The sequence below is a fragment of the Nicrophorus vespilloides genome, unplaced genomic scaffold (genome assembly GCF_001412225.1).
Source record: "Nicrophorus vespilloides isolate i.1.1-1 unplaced genomic scaffold, Nicve_v1.0, whole genome shotgun sequence".
NCBI lineage: Eukaryota > Metazoa > Arthropoda > Insecta > Coleoptera > Silphidae > Nicrophorus > Nicrophorus vespilloides.
Window position 1 is genome coordinate 182,097 of NW_017100112.1, and position 20,322 is coordinate 202,418.

The window sequence follows — 20,322 nt, forward strand, 5'->3', positions numbered from 1 at the left end:
TAATTCTTATTGTATTGTTAATTCCACAAAAATAAATCAGTAAAAACATGTAATTGTCCCGAAAAGACAAATCTAATATTAATAGATGGAACGGTAATAATTGAATATTTGATGTTGAAGTAAACGCTTCTAATAAAACGCGTAGATGACGATTTAGATATTATAATCGATCCGAGTGAATATTATACTCAATTTTGTAAATAAATTTGTGAGAGTAACAACGATGGAATTTAAATCAACAAAAAATAAGTATAAGGTAAACGGTGACGGTAAAGGGACTATTAACAAATGATTGTTTTTGTAGGCGTTTGGTGAAGGAAAACGTGTTTCGCCAATATAAATCTGTCTACTTTTTGTCGAAGTGTCTCTTGCTAGGTCCACCTTCGCTGAAGAAACAGGAAGCACCATCAGGTTTCCATAGAATCGGATTGTTGATCTTGACTGCTGCGTACATATACACCTCGTATCTGGCATTCGTCGATGTCGAAACGTTGCATCCGATAGGTGGAAGTTTGATCTCCTTAAACATGGACAGAGCTGTGCTCTTCTTCAACACTATCCTGGTCCTGGTGACCTTAAACTCGACGAGGAAATATCGAGCATCAGTGTTCGACTACTTGCAGAGCCTGCACAATTTCGATTTATCCTGCTTGAAGTATTTCGGAAGAATGGCTAACAGCAATGGAAAATCCTTGAAAAATATCCGAGTGTTTTTCATGCACCTTCTGCTAAGCATTACCTTCCTGCTATCAGAAATTGGATACAGCATCAAAGAGTTTGGATACGTACAGGGCTACAACATATGTTTCCTAATTGGTTTCGTACTGCGAAAGTGCGTGGTGTTGCAGTACGTGACGATCGTTAACTTTTGCTATTGGCGCTTCAAGTTCCTCAACCTCATTGTAGTCAATTTCTATAATAAACAGAACGAAAAAACGATGTTCCTTTTGGTCGAGGATTATAAGACAACTTGGTACAAAAGCCAGCACGTGAGAAATACTTTGACGATGGTAAGGCTGTTGCACGAGGATCTGTGTGCTGTCTGCAGAGACCTGATCGATAAGTACGGACTGTTCCAATGCATGGCCATCATCACCGGTTTGGTGGAGCAATTGGCGTTGGCTTATGGAATATTTGTTACATTGACCAACGACGAAGGTTACAGCAGTTCTTACATCGCCCTATCAATCATTAGATCTCTCTGCTACGTCTACGTAGTAGCAATATCTCAATTTTACTTTGTTTTCTACTTCTGCGACATTGTTAAGCGCGAGGTAATTGTTTTACTTAGTTTAAATATTCGCTGTTGTATGATTTCTTATGGTTTTAGAGCATGCGAGCTGGCTATTTGGTGCAGCGTTTTTACCTACAAACTAATAATCGTAACGAGCTTATGGAACCGGTGAAGCTATTTGCCCTTCAAATCAAACAGACGGAACTCTTTTTCTCCGCAGCCGGCATTTTTATACTCGATTGGGAGCTGATGTCTGCAGTGAGTACATATCTATTATGAAAGTTATTTCTATTGGCTAGTTACAATAAATATTTCAGATCGCCAATGAGGTTACTTCCTATTTGGTCTTCTTCATACAGTCATCCGGATTTTCCTTTGCAGTTGATAAAAATTTTGATCCTAGGATGAAACCCGCCATTAGTCAACCATTAATCAATACTATATAGATCAGATAATAGAATATTCATAAATCTCCGAAAATAATAATCATAACATATTCGGATATACGCAAGTCTTTGAATAATAAATGATTAATTTTAAAATTTGCTGGTATTTCTTCAACTAATAAACATTTATAATGGTGGATTATTGTCGATTATTTTAGGAATGAAGAATAAACTAAAGTTCCATTTCCAAGTAATTGTATATAAAATAATAAAAGTGTATAAAATTAAAAATATTTATATATATAAAAACAATGTCTGTCAACCAATATACAATTGTTTATTTATTCTTAACACTTAAAAGATAATTAAGTGGAACAATGCCTGTGTGAACCAATTAATAAACCATTATTACCTCAGTAGACAAAATGAACATGTACGTAAAAGCACACAAAATCACCAGGTACAACATATTATTTTTGAGATGCGTCTTCATTGAGATTTGGACTAGAATTTATGATACTGCTGCTTTCGTGCTCGGCTGAAACGGATGACTCTTCTTGTACAGGTTTCACGTTATCATCAATTTCAACGTTTGCAACAGGTTCTTCAGATTTCGGTGGTGCGGGTTTATTAATCTCGTCGAAGATTCTACGGCTGTCCTCAAATATTTGATTTTCACCAAAACTGACTCGCTTCTGGGGTTTCCTAACCATTGGTGCATAAGTCCCGTCCGCTGATTTCTTCTTGATTACAATGTAATTCAAGGGGATAACGCCGCTGCGGCCGTTGCAAGTAGCATAAGCCCATCCAGAATTGTTCAATTTCATCTCCGTCTGGACGCTCTGTGGTGCAAGAACGATTTCATCGTTCACATTCAATGAAAGTTCGTTGCCTGAACTCGCTGCAAAATCGAATGCAGCCTTTGCCTGTACCCCTGTTGTTTTCCACATCTCAGGATTAAGTTTATCTGCAAATTATGAAGAAATTAGTTTGATTGCATGTGGAAAACTCTTGCTATTCTGAATTTTACATCAAAATAAGAAAATTGAAACAGTCATGCTTAAATTAAGTCAGAATGTGTATATGAGATACTTTGAAAATACAGAAATGAAAAAAACGTTTTCTCTAAATAAATACTTAAGGGTTTAAGTAATTTTACCGAAATCTCTTCAAATTTTATTTATTTATATTATATCATATAAATTAAACCATAACATTAAAATCTAAGATATAACAATGTGTAAATAAAAGAAATAAAAAATAATCTTAAAAATATATTTATTACATCAAATAAGTTTAACATAACTTATTTTCCTTTCTTGGTGAACTTCTTCTTCTTGGTCAGATTTCTGTCGCGTACCTTCTTCATCGGTTTCTTATTATGCTCTGGCTTCTTCGCGTGTTTCTTCTTTTCACCGTCTCCGTTCTTTTTCTTCGCCTTCATGGCCTCCTCTTTCTCGTGTTCCTTCTTCTCCTTAGCTTCGACGTGCTTCAAAGTGTGCTTCATGCGCTCCTTGCCCATTTTTCGGTCGATTCTTAACCGATCGTCGTAAGGCATGGTCAGGATATCGTCCCTGTTCGGTGCCCTGCGCATCAGCATCTTCTTCTCGTTCTTCTTATGTTTCTTTAGTTTATTCATGTAGTCGGGAATCTCGCATCCAGATTGTTTTATAACATGAGCTATGCTCTTTAGATTAACAGTATCATCTAATGTGAAATATGTGACAGCCTCGCCTTTGCGTCCAGCCCTTCCGGCTCTGCCCACACGATGCACATAAGAGATGGAGGATGGTGGAAAGTCATAATTAATCACTAAATTCACACCTTTGAAATCGATACCCCTGGCCATCAATTCAGTACATATCAACACCCAAATTTTGCCCTCCCTGAAGCTCCTCACGGTATTTTGTCGTTGAGTTTCCGTCCGATCCGCATGGATAGCATCAACATTGATTCCATCATAAACCAACTCAGAGAAAAGTTGCTTTGCTCTTTCTTTGCTCTGCACAAACACAAGTACGGGCGGTGTAAAACCTTTATGTATCATGTTCCTAAATTCAATCATTTTACCAGCTTCACTGCCAACAAAAAGCAACTTTTGATCAACCAAATCTGTGGCAGAATTTTTGGCTCCCACCAACATCCTGATCACTCCATCCATATTCTTTAGTGACCATTTGGCCACAGCTGGAGTATAAGTTGCACTAAACATGGCTATTTTCCTATTTGAATTTGTGCAAGCCATTAAAATTTCATCTAGTTGATCCTTGAAACTTCTGCCAACTTCTTCAAAGAATTTATCAGCTTCATCAACAACCACCCACTCTACAAAACTCAAACTTATTGCTGGTGGGTCACTCTTGAGCAAGTAGCATAAACGATTTGGTGTAGTAACTAAAATATCACACTTTTTAAACTTATCCTCAGTGGCCTTTGTTATTAACTGCACTCTGAGAGATCGCCCTTCAGATAGCCTCATGCATTCATTGACTGTCTGCTTGGCTAATTCTCTGGTTGGGGATAAAATCAGGGCACGCACACCAACCTTTTCAGGACCTTTCAAAGTTTCAATTATGGGCACAAGAAAGGCTGCAGTTTTTCCTGAACCAGTAGGAGCACAACCTAAGATCTGCCTATTCTTTAACATAATAGGAATTGCTTGCTTTTGGACTGGTGTTGGCTCTTTATAACCACATTTTTCAAAATTCTTCTTCAAATCTTGATTGATATCCAAGTCCTCAAAACTTTTCGCTGCTGCTGGAATATCTTTACCATGCACTGATATTTGAAGTTCATTCCTAAATTGATTCTCGCTCTCTTGTACAAGCAATTTACTTTTACGTTCAGCCTCTAATACAGATGTAGCTTTTCTTTTTTTGCCTTTGGTCTGTGTTGTAGTCATATTACCAAGTAAAGTTAGTGTGGTGTCTTCATTCTCAGAATCTTCTTTAAGAATTTCTTTATATTCTTGTTTAATTGGTATTGTCACCTCCTTGTCAACTTTGAGCGGTTGTAAAGATACCTTTGGTAGTTTCCTCTTGGTAAATTTTGCACCCCTGCTAAACTTTTTAAATATGTCTTCAGCATCCATGGCTAATTTAAACACTATTGCATGTAGTCAATACTCAAACACCAATAATACAACTGGTACAAGTTTTGGAGGTTAGAAACATGCTTTCTTTGTCAGAATCAGTGTTACCAATGGCAAAATTTAAAAAATATAAAATACCAACATAAAAATATACTTAGTGATAACGATTTTTAATTTATGAAATGGACTTTTACCCGGAAAATTAATTAAATTAATTTGTTCAATTCATGTCGAAATACCGAGATGAAGCATTTAAGAATTACTTAATTTCTAAATGTGCTTACCTTCATATTTTGGGAGAAACTTGCTGATAAGATATGGAGCAGAGAGGAGAACTCCAAGAAATGCAATTGTTGGCCAACTTGAGCCAGTAGATTCACCAGCCTCTGCAGCTGCTCCATTCATGGCTTCCTTCCAGGCATTGGATTTGCTCTCCTGCAGGACTTTATAACCAGCCATGCCAAGGAATTTCACATAAAACCATTTTATCAGTCTGAAGATGTTCAATGCATGAAAAACGTGCCCAAACATTGAACGTAATCGTCCAAAATTGTCTGCCACTCCAAGCACAGCTCTGAATGAACTAGTCATTGCAAAAAATGTATTGTCCAGCATCATTGCCATACTATTAAATGCTCTCACAATATTTTCCACATTACTAAATGCATTTCGAGAACTCTCCTCAGCATATTGGATAAATCTAAAATACAATTAATTAATATGTCTGTTGCAATGCAAGAAAATAAAGGATTTAAATATTGCAATAATTTACCTCCTTTCTGCATCATCTCCCATTCCATTGTGTCCCATGGTTCCATATCCAGAATTCATACCATACATTCCATATCCACTATTGTATGATCCGTAACCACCATATCCTCCACCATAGCTGCTATATCCACCACCATATCCAGTACCATATCCACTGCCATATCCACCTCCATATAGAGAACTCCTATAGGGCATACCTCCATAACCTAATGATACATGAAATTAATCCATTGTTCAATAATTCATCATAATGGAGTATTGTATTAATAGAATAAAGAGAGTGCAAAGTTCAATTCAATAACTTACTAGAGTAAGGGGAATATGAATTCATGCCACCATATGAAAGGCTTTGTGGCCTCGGTGGTAACATAGGTGTACTCCGAGTTGAATATGTTGAACCCTGTGGAATTTGTCTGTTGTTCTGCAGGGAGTTCATCTCCCATGGTTTACTTGGAGTGGACATGTTCATTAACTATCCTGTAAATCCTTCACTTAAACATCACAATTAAAAAGAAACAACTTATAATAGTTGTTTGAAGTGCTTAGCCACTGATTTTAATTGCCTTTGTAAATACTATTTACATATCAAATAAATGTCAAAGTTCTCGACAATTTTATTCTTGACACAATGAAAATGAGAAATCCGACAGAAAGAGAAATTGGAATTACCAACTATATTTGATGCATAGATAAAACACTTTAAAATTTGTTGCTGATTGGTTATTTTTTCGATTAAATCGGAAACTACGTAATATTTCATGAACAATTGCGTAGCTAGCTAGCAATCAGAGCAGAAAGATATTGATAATTGATTATTTCATGTACAATTGGTTGCCTGTTTTTAATCATTTATCACCATTCTTCCTAGAATTTTTAAATGGTTTAAATTGGAATTAAGAAATATTACTCTACTAGTAAATTATGTTTTCGTATATCGCAAAATATTTGGTTATAAGCACACATTTATTAAAATTAGATAATGTTGATAAAGTCAATAATAATACATGGATAACTTACAATTCTTTAAAATGATTTAATTTAAAGTTGATTGTCTTGTGATGATGGATAATTCGTTTTTATTTATGTGTATTGGAAAATTATTTTTTTTTCCTTTTACCAGCTTGTTTCCTCTAAGAAAAGTCTCTACTAGGAAAATTATATTAAAAAATGTAATTTAGTAAACGAAGCACTGAACTACATTAACATTAGTAATACACTTTTGTGTCTTGTTTAATAATGGAAACGAAGGAAGCCATTTTCAAGCAGATGGTCGGTTAAATCTTTGAATCTTAAGTTGATTAGATCTTGGTTCTTGTATTTTCGTTGATAGCTCTTCGATATGGACATTTCCTCGTCATCGATTTCAATTAAAGAGCTCTTAATAACCATTACTGACATCAGATATCAGAATTTACAGAAGGTCTTCCAGTCGGACTTGAGATCATCTAATGACATTACATCCGCAACGTCGATGCTGAAGTTCTTAAGCTGTTTGGTGAGAACTGAGTAATAGAACTGAGTTTTAGATAGCCCTCGAGTTTGTTCAATAGGTGTTTTGGGGGAACTGCATAGAAGAAATAAGAGAGATCCAGAACAGGAGAACCTTTTCTGACCAGCTTTAAGTCTAGTAAGCAGATATCTGTGGGTTTGTTTGGATACATTCAAATATATTGTTTATCTTTATATTGTATTTATTACTTACGCTGCATTACCTATTACCCTTATTATTTATAATATGTTGCATTTCAAGTGGAATATATCACGTTTAATCTCGACATCTTGGCAGAGTTCGTGAAGTTGGTCTAAGCTTGACAGTAAAAAAGTCGAAGCTGAAGATGAAGACTTTTCTAAGCGGTAGTGCTGAAGAGCGAATGAGATTGAGTGAACTTTGTCGTATTCCTTGAAAATTATCATCGTCTAACTGCATTTTGCGTTCCCAAAGTTGGAAACTGCGTTCACGTATGATTTCTATCACGAGAAGCTCCTTCTGCACTAATTCATAGTATTTAGTAATAGAGCTAAAGCTATCCACGATGTTCATCTCCTTCTGGAACTCTACCATGGCAGGGAAAATCTCTGTGTAGTACGAGGGACTCTGTGTTCACGCAGGGAAGTAGTGCGTATGAAAGACCTAAAGAGCTCCGTCTTTGGTGCGCATTTAATGATCAAATGTAGCTTTTTCCTCTTTTTACTCTCCACGTCCACTCGCGTCATGAAACTCATATAACCATCGCCTTTGGAAGAACCTGCGTTGATTGTGTAGACTGGCGCTGACATGCATTCATTCTTCATAACATCTTCCAGAAGTCTCTTCCTCCTCGTATTTTGCAAGCACATAGTTGCGCGCTACTCTTGGTAACTAGCAAATCTTTGTTAAAATAGTTTGTGACTAAATTCAATCCCTCCCCACATATCACAGCGACGATATTATATGGATGATTTGGATACACGAACAATGTTTATCCTTACGCAATGTATAGTAATCGATAGCAAACATACTTGTAAACGTGTATAAACAAGTCTTCTATATTTTGATAAATTATAGAAATAATTTTAATCTGTACAGAAGGACCTATGCTCAGTAGCCCTTTTTTTTTGATAATAATATTATTATTAATTTAAATAATTATATAATGATTTGTTCAATTAATGAAAAACCTTGACCAATAAAGTCTATTTCGCATGCAACAAGTGTTACTTTAATTAAAATTATGCACGTTTCCTAAGGACTTTTTTAATAATTCTTAATTTTCAAATTTCAATTTTTGAAAATTTTAATGGAATTTCATCATAATTATTTTACATTCTTTGGATTGGATTTCTATGAATTTACACGTAATTTCTAATTAATTTGATAATTATTTTTTTTAAGATAATTAAGCAAAGTGTATCAATTTTTTTAAAATAAATATCGATTAAAATCAATAAATTCTTTATTTTTATATTCCAAGTTAATAAAACATAAATATCGAATATCTATAATACTACAATAACATAATTAATGTTAAGATTATAAAATACATTTTTTTTTTAAATTATGAATTAAATTCATAATAAAAACAAAATATGTATAACTATGGAATTGTTAATATTGCCGAGTTAGTCTACTTTGGTTTTGATCACATAAGATTAATTAATCCACTATAGTGCGTATATTTATAAATATAGTATTGATTGAATGTGTTTAAATGAATTTCCTTTGATACATGTGCTCGGTTAAGGTCTTCAGTCTGCGGTTGACGATATTCTCGTTCTTCAACGGTCTATTGAAGGCGTCCACAACTGAAATGCCTGATTTGGATATTTCCTCGAGATTCACGATCTCATCTGACTCGCTGAGCATTGCTCTCACGATGATCATGGCCATGCCGAATCCGAAACTCGAGTACTTCTTCCAGTCGGCTTTCAGATCCTCAAATGACATCAATTTGGAGGCATCCGCTCCAAGAGCAACGGAGCACTTAATGAGATCATCGTGGTAAATCTTCAGGTAGTTGTCCAAATTGTCGAGGGCTTCTTTGGAAGCACTCACGTAGAAGAAGTAGGAGAGATCGAGGACCGGGGATCCGATGCCGGACATTTGGAAATCGAGAAGGCATATGTTGGTCGGACGATTCAAATCGCGCGCATCCTGAAATACATAGATTAAAATATTATTATTTGACTGGCCCGAAATAGGATGCAATCGATTACCTCGTATTTGAACATCATATTATTGCACCAGCAATCTCCATGCGTGATTAAACTGAAATTGCCCTTATCCTTTTCATTCATCACGAACACGTCCATTATGCTGAATTTGTCCATGATATCGTAAATCTCTTTCTCTGCCTTTGGATCGAATAAATCCTTGACCTTATCCACAGATGTAACGAATCCCTCAAGCGTTTCTTTGTTCTCGTCGACAGCAAATACGTCTTTCCACAACTCTTTCAGCTTTTGGTAGATTTCAGGTTGCTGCTGTTGCATGCTGTATGAAACTGCGTGGTACCTGGCGTACGTCTTGAAGATCAACGTTAAATGATTGTCGTCCATTTGAACCTTCCTGTTCCACATCCTGTAGCCTTTCTCGCGAATGTTCTCCATAATCAGAAACTCGTGCAGATTCTCGTTTCCAGTTTTGTAGCATTTCGCGACGTTGTTGAACGGCTTCTCTATGTTCTTCGTCAACTGGAAGTTGCGGAATGCCGGATACACCTGCGTGTAGAAATCTATTTCCCTTTGGAAGAGCTTATCGAGAGGCGTAGTTTTCCTGAAATCTTCGCCTTTCGGTGCGCACTTGATCATCATGTGAAGATCCTTGTTCCTTCCCTTGATATCGACCTGAGTGAGGAAGCTCAGGTAACCATCGCCTTGATTCGACCCAGAGCATATCTTCAATTTAGGATCGATGATCTGCTCCTTCTCGAGCACGGATTCCATGAGCTCCTTCACTTCCTTTTCACTAAGCACGTTCCCTATGCTTCCCATGACGCTGATTGCTCGTTAACTGTCCGCACGATACAAAAATCTTGCTTCAAACATCATTCAAACTATAACACAAAAGTGACGTAGCATTATCACCTCCCACCAACAGTTCGCCTCTTCAATGGTCCTTGAAACGTGGAGGGGTCCACACAGACGCTAATTTATTTTCGAGCCCAACATGCACGCATTTGAATTACAAAAAAATTGTAAAAGAAAAAACCTAATTAAAGGTTGACAAATAGATAATTATTAAACAAAAACCTTGCCATCTCACTCCCGACTCGAAATTACATAATCTTTGTCGGATTATTGTCTGCACGCGAACATCAGTATATCTGTTTATTGTTTAGAGCAAATGATTGTAAAGGCCAACTCTGATTAAAGTTTACATATGATTAGATCTGACCGAAGCAAAAGAAAAACTACGTTCGACACACATTATCCGCTTATCGACAAAACTGATTGCAATTTATGGATTGGATTACATTGCGTTGAAACAAACATAATAAAGATTATGATTATTCCTTTTTTACGCAGAGGAATTTTCGTTTGTTTTTGATATTAAACTCAATTGATCTCAATTGCTTGATGACCATATGAAAAACATTAATTACCGACACAAATGCTGATAACGCACACTTAGATGAACACAGGCTATTTTTTATATAGTCTCATTTTGTAAATATTTGTTATAACTTACATACTTTACAACCTGAATTAGTTTATTTTGTACTATTAATCTTGAACAAAGATGCTAACTTGGTATCAACCGCAATGCAATTAACATTCTTGTAAAATTTATCCACGTGATTTGTACACAACCTTGATAAATTCCCATTAACCATAATACAATTCCTTCTATTATTTAACTTGAATAATTGATGAAAGAGTACGAATGAAAAGTATTACTGTACATTGATAAATATTTAAAGTTATGATTGCATCTGAGAACACACGTGTAACGTTATGAAAACATAATTTTAATATTAGTCAATTAAAAGTGTTACTACATTTAATTGGAGTTATTAAATGTAGTAAATGGAACGTATGTACGTGTACGAACGTTTTTATTTTAAGAGAATTTGTGAGAGACTTACCTGACTATTAAAAACTATTTGACATCAGCTTTAATATAGATTAATCATATTTTCGAAAATGATAATATTGTTAAAATTTCAACAGTTCAAAGTGTATTTTTTACTTAATTGTTTGCAAAATTCAAGTAAATTATGTTTATAAAATGAAATGGCCTCATAACTTAGACAACATACAAATATTTGTAAAAAAAAAATAAGTGAAATTTTCCATAACATGACGATGTTAATTATTTGTCATTAAATCGTTTATGTTTTCAATTACATTTTTACTGTAAACTTGTTTAATTAATATGAGAATTATGGGAATTCGTTGTATAAATTGCATGTACGTTATATATAATTAATATTATGTGTAACGGTAGTTTATAAAGAAATAAACATTTCCATTATTAATTTAACCACAAAGACTTAAAAAAGAATCGTAGAACGAAATAAAACAATGATGAAGAATGGAACTAATAAGTTGTTTCTTATTGTTGAAATATTGTGAAAGTAAAATATGATTTATTCTCCACGTATAACGAATACAAAAAAAAACACACAGCGACCTTCAATAACTGCATCTTAATCATACGTTGATGATCAAAGAAGTTTGAAAAAAAGTTTTTTTTTTGTGTTCACTACATGCTTGTCTTTTATTATGATTCTAATGTGGGTATGTACATAAATACATTTATTTTTCACGAAAAAAAAAAGGTTAAAAGTACAAAGTACTATTGTTTTCATTTTTTTTTTTCAAAATACATTAATTGTCTTTTTGTCAATCATATGAAGAAATCAATGGATTATTTGATAGCACGCACTAATGTAATACTTTTATGGGTATCAATTATTTAAATAATAATTTGCTTACAAATATAAATAATTATAAAAGTAAATTAATGAAAATGAAGCATTAAATTACATAATTTGAATATAGAATATTAAACGAAAAATAATTATGTATGCATGGTAAGAAGATGATGAGAATAACATTTTTTTATATTTTACAAAAAAAAAGTTATTATTTGAAATTACATTATTTAATACTGAATGCGGAGGAAATCGTTTTCGTGCATGTGATCTGTTAAATTCTTGAGCCTTTCATTTATAAACTTTTGGTTCTTGAATTCTTGATGGAAGGCTTCAGTTAAAGTCATAGTCTTATTGGCGCTCAATTTTGATAAGTCGAGGATTTCATCGCCTTCTGTCAGCGCATTTTTTTGGATCAACAGTGCCAGAAGGTACCCAAACTTGCTGTAAATCTTCCAGTCGCTCTTCAGGTCCTCGAAAGTAATGATCTCCATCACATCGACGCCGAAATTCTCAAGCTGATTCTTGAGAACTGAATAATACAGTTTTAGATAATCGTCGAGTTTATCCAACAGATGTTTGGGGCCTCCTGCGTAGAAGAAATAGGAGAGATCCAAAACTGGAGATCCTTTCCTAATCAATTGGAAGTCGAGCAAGCAAAGATCTGTAGGTTGTCCTGGGTTGTTTGGATCCTGAAATACATTCAAATACATTGATTATCTTTGTATATTGTATTTGTTACATACGCTGTATTTGAACATCATGTTGTTGCTCCAGCAATCGCCGTGTGTTATTACCACTCGTTTACCCTTATTGTTGACAATATGTTCGAAGTATTTCAGCACGTTATCTTTCAAATGGTTGATGTCTCGTTTAATTTCTTCGTCTTCGTATAGTTTATCGATATGATCCAAGCACGAGCCAAACATGCCGAAAAAGTCGAAGCTGAAGATACCCGGAGTGAACATATCGTGTAAATCTTTGCTCAAATCGTAGTATTTCTCCGGATCGCAGTACTGAAGAGCGAACGATATTGCATGGTATTTGGCGTATTCCTGAAAGATCATTTGCAAATGCGCATCGTCGAATTGCATTTTTCTATCCAACAGTTGGAAACCGTGAAGGCGGATGTTCTCCAACACAATAAGTTCTTCCTTCTCCTTCAGACTGGATTTGTAGAATTTAGGAAAGCTGTCGAAATAATCCTTGATGCGTTTCTCCTTTTGAAACTCTTTCAGCGTTGGATAGATGTTCTCGTAGAAATAGATTTCTCGCTCAAAGGTTTTGCGCACCGGAAACATGGACCTGAATTCGTCCGATTTCGGTGCGCACTTTACGATCAGGTGTAGATCTTTTTCTTTGCTATGCACGTCCACTCGCGTTATGAAACTCACGTAACCTTCACCTTTGTTCGAGCCAGCGTCGATTGCGTAGACCGGCTCTGAAATGCATTCCTTCTGCACAACATCTGTAAGCACGCTTTTAACTTCATCTTCCGAAAGCACATTCTGTGGTAGAGGTGACATAGCTGTGCGCCGCTGAACGTAACTGGCGTATTTTTGATTGAAATTGTTTACAGCTCGATCCCTTCCCACCGCATCAAACGCAATTTGGATAGACGTGATAGATACTAACAAATGTTTATCTCAAGATAACCGATATAATTACTATTTGAAAAACATTTCAATTGACACAGTATGACTAAATTGAAATTACAATTAACTACGAACAGTTTAGAGAAATGGAGAGTTTCAATGAATATTATACAAATTATAGAATGTAACAACTGCGAAATTATTGACCTTGAATTTATTGTTATCAAAATATACGAGTTTTAAATATATATCTAATTTGATTATTTACGTAATAGAAATACTGTTTCAACAATTTGTAAATGAGAAATAATTTATAACTTTCTGTTCTTATTTTATTATTTTGGGTATAAAATTTGAAAAAAAAAAAACAAATATACGATTCTAATACGATTTCAAACAATTATTTTTTTGTATGTGGGACAATTTGAACTTTTTTTTTTATATAATTTATTTAAATAAATCAAATATTTGTGAGGTCGTAATTATCAAGTAATACACTTATTTACATAAATGAAAATGCATTAGATATCACGTTTAAATAATATGAATTTTAAATATTCAAACAAAATATTTATGTTTTATTAATGCGTTAATAATAATCATTACTTCATGATAATTATATTTGCGTGACATTACCTCAAATGCAAGTGACGTGAATAGCAAAGTGTGCATAATCTTTCATAAATATTTTGTTTACAAACAGTTGTTATTTTGTTTTTGATTAATAGTGAAAGCGAAGGTAATCGTTTTCGTGCATGTGATCTGTCAGATTCTTGAGTCTTTCGTTTATAAGATTTTGGTTCTTGTACTCTTGATGGAAAGTTTTCGTTAAAGACGACGACTTGTTAGCGCTCACATCGACTAAATCGAGCATTTCATCGTCATCGGCCAAAACGTTTTTATTGATCAACAAAGCCATGAGGTAACCTATCTTGCTGTACATTTTCCAGTCGCTCTTTAGGTCATCGAAAGTAATGATTTCTTCTACGTTGATGCCGAAATTGTCAAGCTGATCCTTGAGAATAGAGTAACTTAAGGTAATCATCGAGTTTGTTTAATAGGTCTTTTGAGGCTCCTGCGTAGAAGAAATTGGAGAGATCCAAAACTGGGGAGCCATTCCTGACCATTTGGAAATCGAGCAAGCAGAGATCTGTGGGTATTCCCGCATTGTCTGGATACTGAAATACATTCAAATATGTGGAGATTTTTTTAACTATTAGATTTGTTACTTACGTATTTGAACATCATTTTGTTGCTCCAACAATCGCCGTGCGTTATTACCACTCTTGTTCCCTTATTATTGATAGTATAATCATAGTATTTCAGCACGTTTTCCTTCAAATGGTTGATGTTGCGTTTCATATCGTCATCTTCGTATAGCTTTTCGATTTGATCCAAACACGATTGAAACACCCCGAAAAAGTCCAAGTTGAAGATACCCGGAGTGAACAAATCGAATAAATCTCTGCTCAAATCGTTGTATTTCTCCGGATCGCAGCGCTGAAGAGCGAATGAAATTGCGTGGAACTTGGCGAACTCCTTGAAGAGCATCTTCATATGGACATCATCGAAATGCTTCCTTTTGTCCCACAGTTGGAAACCGCGAACGCGTACGTTCTCCAAAACTATCAGTTCCTCTTTGTCCTTGTCGATAGATTTGTAGAATTTAGGGACGCTGCCAAAACAATCCTTGATGCATTTTTCCTTTTGAAACTCGCTCATGACTGGATAGATGTTCTTGTAGAAAGTGATCTCTCGCTCGAAGGTTGCGTGCACCGGAAAGAAGGCTCTGAATTTGTCCGATTTCGGTGCGCATTTTATGATCAGGTGAAGATCCTTTTCTTTGTTATGTACATCCACTCTCGTTACAAAACTCACGTAACCATCGCCTTTGTTGGAACCAATATTGATTGCGTAGATCGGCTCTGTAATGCATTCATTATGCACAACATCTTTTAGCACATTTTTAACTTCGTCTTCCGAAAGAACGTTTTCTAGTAGAGATGACATAACTATTACTTGCTCGATGCTTTGGATTAAAATAGATTTTGGCTCTATCCCTTCCACCTGCTTTAAACGTAATGAGGACGTTGGATTTTTCATTACTAATAATGTTTTTCTACAGATAAACAATATTATATCGATCATATTTCTATATTTATCATAGATTAAAATAATTCAATTAAAAAATAATTGATTTTTATCACGAATTACTAGTTTACTATATCTATAGTTGCAAAAAAAAACGCAGTAAAGTTTCTAAATTTAACGTAGATTTACTAAATTATATAATGTAGCAAATTAAGTTTAATTATTCATCTTGAATTTATTCATCTTATACAAAATTAAATTATTAACATTTGGAAACTGTCGATTTATTTCATAAAGTACTCATAAATATTAAATTGTACAATACTTATATTAGTGTTAAGATTACGTAAATATTCTCAGTACTCTTTAAATAGCAATTCCCTGCATCTTAAAGATAAACGAACAAAAACGTTTTCTATTTTTAAGTAGACTTTTTTTGTAATGTCAATTGTTCGTCGAACAATGCAATACAAATTCTGCAATAAATAGTTTTTTTTTTGTTTAATGTTACATAAAGATTATTTATACGTACGTAATTATTTTTCGAATCCGATTCGAATTTTGTAAATAGTATAATAAATAAATGTATTAGTGAAGTTAATTTGATAATCAAACATGCGCTTGTTTCTATCTCGAATGAATACAACACGAGTAGAATTTGACCTTGAAGTAATGCAATGTAATTATATTACGAGAAGGATGTTGCTTACATACGTTTTAAATATGTATTAATCTTCGTAAGGTATGTATTTTTTTTACTGTATTTTGTGTTGTACATACATCATTAATTCTTATTTTTCATTAAAAAAAATTACATATAGGATATGAGTTTTTATGTTACCAGGAATTTCTCCTGCAACTCTTTTTTTATTATAAAATATCAGATAGTCATAATTCTACATAAAACACAACAAATTTCAATAAATTTAAGTATCAAAATTTTGTTTTTAATAATGTCATTTATTGTTTGATAATTATTTACAATTGGTAAAATATTAATGTTGTGCTTACATTTCTTAATAAAGAATTGCTCTTTTTCAATAACAAAAAGTGAGAAGATTGACAATATTTTGTTCAATATTCTGAAAAGAAACACTTTGGTCGTTAGGCTAAGAAACATTATGTTTATGTATTTATTAATATAATTAAATAAAATATTTATAATTGGTTTGTTATTTAATATAACGTAATTACATATATAAAGAAAAAATGATATCAATTATTTATAGCAGAAATGATCACAGAATTTACTATATAATAATTTCTATTTAATCATTTGGTGTTGTGTTTCTGTTGAAGAGTAAATAAATGGGTCATTTATTGAACATAATAAGATAATATTGTATAACTAGCAAAATAATATTGATATGCAAAGAATGTTAAATTGTTTGAATTTTGATAAATGTATCACGTATGCATTGTGTGCGTATGTTGTTTAAATAATTATTATGAGATTAGCTCAAATACATCTGATGTGAATAACAACAAGTGAGGATGAGTTGTGTATTACGGTAATAATGAATACTCAAATCGGATGAGATCGTTTTCGAGCATGTGATCGGTCAGATCCTTGAGCCTTTCGTTTATGAGATCCTGATTTTTGAATTTTCGAAGGAATGACTCGGATAAGGACATATCGCTGTTCGCGCTTAAATCTGCGATGTCGATGATTTCGTCGGTTTCCGTCAAGGCCCCCTTGATTATAAGTATACCCATGAGGTAACCGAACTTGCTGTAGGTCTTCCAGTCGTTCTTGAGCTCCTCGAAAGTGATGACATTCTCCACGTCGATGCCGAACATCTTCAGCTGCTTGGAAAGAACCGAGTGGTAATACTTGAGATAATGGTCAAGTTTTTTGAGTAGATGTTTTGGGGCTCCCGCGTAGAAGAAATAAGAGAGATCCAAGACCGGAGAACCTTTCCTGACCAATTGGAAGTCGAGCAAGCAGAGATCTGTGGGTTTTTCCGGGTTGTTCGGATCCTGAAATGAATTCGAATATGTGAATTTTATTTATTACATGTGGATTTGTAACTTACGTCGTATTTGAACATCATGTTGCTGCTCCAGCAATCGCCGTGCGTGATGACGACCCGTTTACCTTTATTGTTGATAATGTGTTCGAAGTATTTCATGAGGTTGTCCTTCAACTGCGTAAGGTCGCGTTTGATTTCGTCGTCCTGGTAGAGGTTGTGGATTACCTCGATGCTCATTTTAAACGCCGTAAAAAACTCGAAGCTGAAGATGCCCGGCGTGAACATGTCGTAAAGGTTTTTGGACAGATCGTAGTATTTCTCCAGTTTGTAATGTTGCAGAGCGAACGAAATGGCGTGGTATTTGGCGTACTCTTTGAAGAGCATCTGGAAATGGGCGTCATCGAACTGATTCTTCCGATCCCATAATTGGAAACCGCGTTCTCGTATATTTTCTAGCACGATGATCTCTTCTTTATCCGTCTGTATGGATTTATAGAATTTGGGAACGCTTTCGAAACGATCCTCGATGCCCTTCTCCTTCTGGAACTCATCCATGGTTGGATAGATGTCCTCGTAGAATGCGATCTCCCGGAGGAAGGTGGAACGTATAGGAACGAAAGATCTAAATTCCTCAGATTTTGGGGCGCACTTTATGATCAGGTGAAGGTCTTTGTCCTTGCTCTTCACGTCGACTTTCGTCATGAAACTCAGGTAACCGTCGCCTTTGGCAGAACCTGCGCATATCGTGTATTCCGGCTTCGATATTTGCTCCTTCTCGACAACATCTTGAAGAACCTTCTTGACCTCATCCTCGCATAACACATTCGGTTGAAGTGAACCCATACTTGCTCGTGCTGCTCTTGCTTTAAACTGATGTTATGCGGCTCAAAACGGATCTTGGCTCATTTCAATCCCTTCCCCCGGTTACATCCATCACATCGCCTCGCAAGGACGATAGTTATAATTCATTTTCGGGGTCATTATTGTTATCTCTTTTCGGTCGGTTTCCGCATTAACAATCAAATGCACCAACAACCAATTACATAATCATCATCACAATCATTATTAGCACAAATAGCAGCATCAGTGCGAACAGTTGCGTAACGAAAACAACACGCTCCGAACTTTGACCCAATCAACATTTGGATGATAATGGATATATTTAAAAACATTAACAAAAATATTAAATTAGAGAAATTTTCCACATCGTGAACTTTTAGTCATTCTATTGAAAAAAACGAAATAATTATTTAATCCATAAAGAAATATCTCTATTTCTCATTAGAGAGAAAACCATATTAAATTTATGACAATTTTCAATATTTAAATAAAATTCACAAGTTATTTTTCAAGGTCACAAAATGTGAATTTCTATTTTTCAACAAAAACAATGTGAATGAACTAATGAATGAATGAACACATTAATTTATAATTCCAAAGTGATAGATCAAGTGGAAAAAAACTATATTATTACACACTTCTCATACTTATTATTAGAAATAATTAGTTTAATTATTAATACAATTGATTACGACTCTTGGCACGATCAGAATAATAATTAATTAATAAATTATTGTTGCGTTTGTATACATGATCGTTTTTCTCTCTAGCTTTAAAGTCCTCGATTTGTCCGGTTTCAAATAGTATTGGCACAACCGCATAATGCGAGCTGGTTTATTAACTTAGATATCTGACAAAATTTAAGTCTAATTACTTAACTATGATAAATAATTATTTAATCTGCTTGCTTTTGGTATTTTGAGAAATCAATGAAATTATTCAATGTTTACAAATATCCTTCAAATACCGAGTTAATTGCATTTTTAATTAGATATTAACATAATTTGAACAATATTTGTTTCGTTAATATCATGAATATTAAAGACTATATATATAAAACAAAAAGTATAGACAAATTAATACAATTTTAATTATATTTTGTTTAAATTATCTAACTGATTAGATTTTATTGTTTATATAAGATATTCATTATTTCTATTATGATCTCAAATTAATTTAAAGAAAAGCAAATATTTTGGTTATTATATCTGGCATAATATTGTAACGTAACATTCATTTCTAGTATCTGATAACAAACAAATAATATATTGCGGTTGTAATGTGCGATAGTGGAAAAAATAAAACATTTCTGATTTGAGGCACAATAATAACAGATTTTAGCTGTTGAAATCGAGTGGAGATCTAATTTCATATATCTGTGCAATGATTAGAACAAAAATTACACAATAATATTATTCTGTCAGAATATAGATAAAGAAAATATGTATTGCTTTAAAAAGTCGACTAATTACATGTGATTTGATTAATAACAGAAATCGTTTTCGAGCAATTATATTTAATATTCTCATATTAATGGACAGCTAATGTATTTTTAATTATCTTATCTGAAAATCAACTTTGCCACATAAATGTTATTTATGAAAACATTACTTTTCGTTGATTAACGTCGTTTCTTTTTTCATTAATCAATAAATTCTTTAAATTCTTCAACTTTCTGTACATATTTATTATAATAACATAATGTCAATATCCCATTTAGATTTCTCTTTGATTGTAAAGATAATATTATTCAAAATACACTTTCACTGCTTGTGCTCTAATTTGATCTTGGTTCAGTTCAATCCCTTCCCTACTTGCTTTCAAAGTTACACAACTTACAACGAAGGTTTTCAAAGGTTTTCTTTTGGAAATTACCTAAATATTGAAAGTGAATGTATCCAATTTAATAAATGAAATTAAAATGATATTCCAATTTATTAGTTTAAAAAAATGATTAGAAATTAATTATTTTAATTATAAGAAAC

At 33.8% G+C, this 20,322-nt stretch overlaps 6 protein-coding genes across 7 annotated transcripts; 1 reads left to right on the forward strand and 5 right to left on the reverse strand.

Annotated features, from left to right (window-relative positions):
- Positions 1 to 138: 138 nt before the first annotated feature.
- Positions 139 to 1,740, forward strand: LOC108568590. The gene is made up of 4 exons (XM_017929771.1): positions 139 to 249; positions 305 to 1,274; positions 1,331 to 1,492; positions 1,552 to 1,740. Exons 1-4 carry the CDS (start codon positions 224 to 226, stop codon positions 1,678 to 1,680), a joined length of 1,287 nt encoding a protein of 428 aa, XP_017785260.1. The 5' UTR covers positions 139 to 223; the 3' UTR covers positions 1,681 to 1,740.
- Positions 1,741 to 1,943: 203 nt separating this feature from the next.
- LOC108568631 (peroxisomal membrane protein PEX13) lies at positions 1,944 to 6,275 on the reverse strand. Of its 2 annotated transcripts, XM_017929833.1 has the most exons (5): positions 6,152 to 6,275; positions 5,789 to 5,959; positions 5,484 to 5,688; positions 4,996 to 5,411; positions 1,944 to 2,587 (listed from the first exon to the last, which is right to left on the reverse strand). In XM_017929833.1, exons 2-5 carry the CDS (start codon positions 5,949 to 5,951, stop codon positions 2,091 to 2,093), a joined length of 1,281 nt encoding a protein of 426 aa, XP_017785322.1. In that variant the 5' UTR covers positions 5,952 to 5,959; positions 6,152 to 6,275; the 3' UTR covers positions 1,944 to 2,090. The 2 variants fall into 2 exon arrangements, with proteins under 2 accessions (XP_017785322.1, XP_017785321.1); XM_017929832.1 differs by lacking the exon at positions 6,152 to 6,275 and having other exon boundaries at positions 5,789 to 6,143.
- Positions 2,882 to 4,877, reverse strand: LOC108568630 (probable ATP-dependent RNA helicase DDX52). The gene has a single exon (XM_017929831.1). It carries the CDS (start codon positions 4,709 to 4,711, stop codon positions 2,927 to 2,929), a length of 1,785 nt encoding a protein of 594 aa, XP_017785320.1. The 5' UTR covers positions 4,712 to 4,877; the 3' UTR covers positions 2,882 to 2,926.
- A 2,279-nt stretch (positions 6,276 to 8,554) lies between the features above and the next one.
- On the reverse strand, positions 8,555 to 15,453 carry LOC108568551. Its single transcript, XM_017929722.1, has 7 exons — positions 14,667 to 15,453; positions 14,444 to 14,611; positions 14,189 to 14,388; positions 12,585 to 13,386; positions 12,076 to 12,530; positions 9,176 to 9,956; positions 8,555 to 9,113 (listed from the first exon to the last, which is right to left on the reverse strand). Exons 1-7 carry the CDS (start codon positions 15,441 to 15,443, stop codon positions 8,667 to 8,669), a joined length of 3,630 nt encoding a protein of 1,209 aa, XP_017785211.1. The 5' UTR covers positions 15,444 to 15,453; the 3' UTR covers positions 8,555 to 8,666.
- LOC108568622 lies at positions 11,974 to 13,603 on the reverse strand. Its single transcript, XM_017929820.1, has 2 exons — positions 12,585 to 13,603; positions 11,974 to 12,530 (listed from the first exon to the last, which is right to left on the reverse strand). Exons 1-2 carry the CDS (start codon positions 13,362 to 13,364, stop codon positions 12,069 to 12,071), a joined length of 1,242 nt encoding a protein of 413 aa, XP_017785309.1. The 5' UTR covers positions 13,365 to 13,603; the 3' UTR covers positions 11,974 to 12,068.
- A 1,358-nt stretch (positions 15,454 to 16,811) lies between the features above and the next one.
- Positions 16,812 to 18,381, reverse strand: LOC108568564. Its single transcript, XM_017929735.1, has 2 exons — positions 17,561 to 18,381; positions 16,812 to 17,504 (listed from the first exon to the last, which is right to left on the reverse strand). Exons 1-2 carry the CDS (start codon positions 18,338 to 18,340, stop codon positions 17,031 to 17,033), a joined length of 1,254 nt encoding a protein of 417 aa, XP_017785224.1. The 5' UTR covers positions 18,341 to 18,381; the 3' UTR covers positions 16,812 to 17,030.
- Between the last annotated feature and the right edge of the window lie 1,941 nt (positions 18,382 to 20,322).

Bases quoted from the DNA above. Each gene is read 5' to 3' on its own strand.
- LOC108568551 (XM_017929722.1), bottom strand. From the start codon at position 15,443: ATGTCATCTCTACTAGAAAACGTTCTTTCGGAAGACGAAGTTAAAAAT. The intron at 13,387-14,188 runs GCACGAAAACGA...AAAATACGCCAG, and splicing joins AAGAATCTGACAGATCACAT to TTACGTTCAGCGGCGCACAG. The intron at 9,957-12,075 runs GTATTAAATAAT...ACGAGCAATCAG, and splicing joins AACGATTTCCTCCGCATTCA to CGTCATGGGAAGCATAGGGA.
- LOC108568564 (XM_017929735.1), bottom strand. From the start codon at position 18,340: ATGGGTTCACTTCAACCGAATGTGTTATGCGAGGATGAGGTCAAGAAG. The intron at 17,505-17,560 runs GTAAGTTACAAA...AATTCATTTCAG, and splicing joins ACATGATGTTCAAATACGAC to GATCCGAACAACCCGGAAAA.
- LOC108568630 (XM_017929831.1), bottom strand. From the start codon at position 4,711: ATGGATGCTGAAGACATATTTAAAAAGTTTAGCAGGGGTGCAAAATTT.
- LOC108568631 (XM_017929833.1), bottom strand. From the start codon at position 5,951: ATGAACATGTCCACTCCAAGTAAACCATGGGAGATGAACTCCCTGCAG. The intron at 5,412-5,483 runs GTAAATTATTGC...ATTGTATTTTAG, and splicing joins GGAGATGATGCAGAAAGGAG to ATTTATCCAATATGCTGAGG. The intron at 2,588-4,995 runs GTAAGCACATTT...CATAATTTGCAG, and splicing joins GTTTCTCCCAAAATATGAAG to ATAAACTTAATCCTGAGATG.
- LOC108568622 (XM_017929820.1), bottom strand. From the start codon at position 13,364: ATGTCACCTCTACCACAGAATGTGCTTTCGGAAGATGAAGTTAAAAGC. The intron at 12,531-12,584 runs GTATGTAACAAA...AATGTATTTCAG, and splicing joins ACATGATGTTCAAATACAGC to GATCCAAACAACCCAGGACA.
- LOC108568590 (XM_017929771.1), top strand. From the start codon at position 224: ATGGAATTTAAATCAACAAAAAATAA. The intron at 250-304 runs GTATAAGGTAAA...TTGTTTTTGTAG, and splicing joins TTTAAATCAACAAAAAATAA to GCGTTTGGTGAAGGAAAACG. The intron at 1,493-1,551 runs GTGAGTACATAT...TAAATATTTCAG, and splicing joins ATTGGGAGCTGATGTCTGCA to ATCGCCAATGAGGTTACTTC.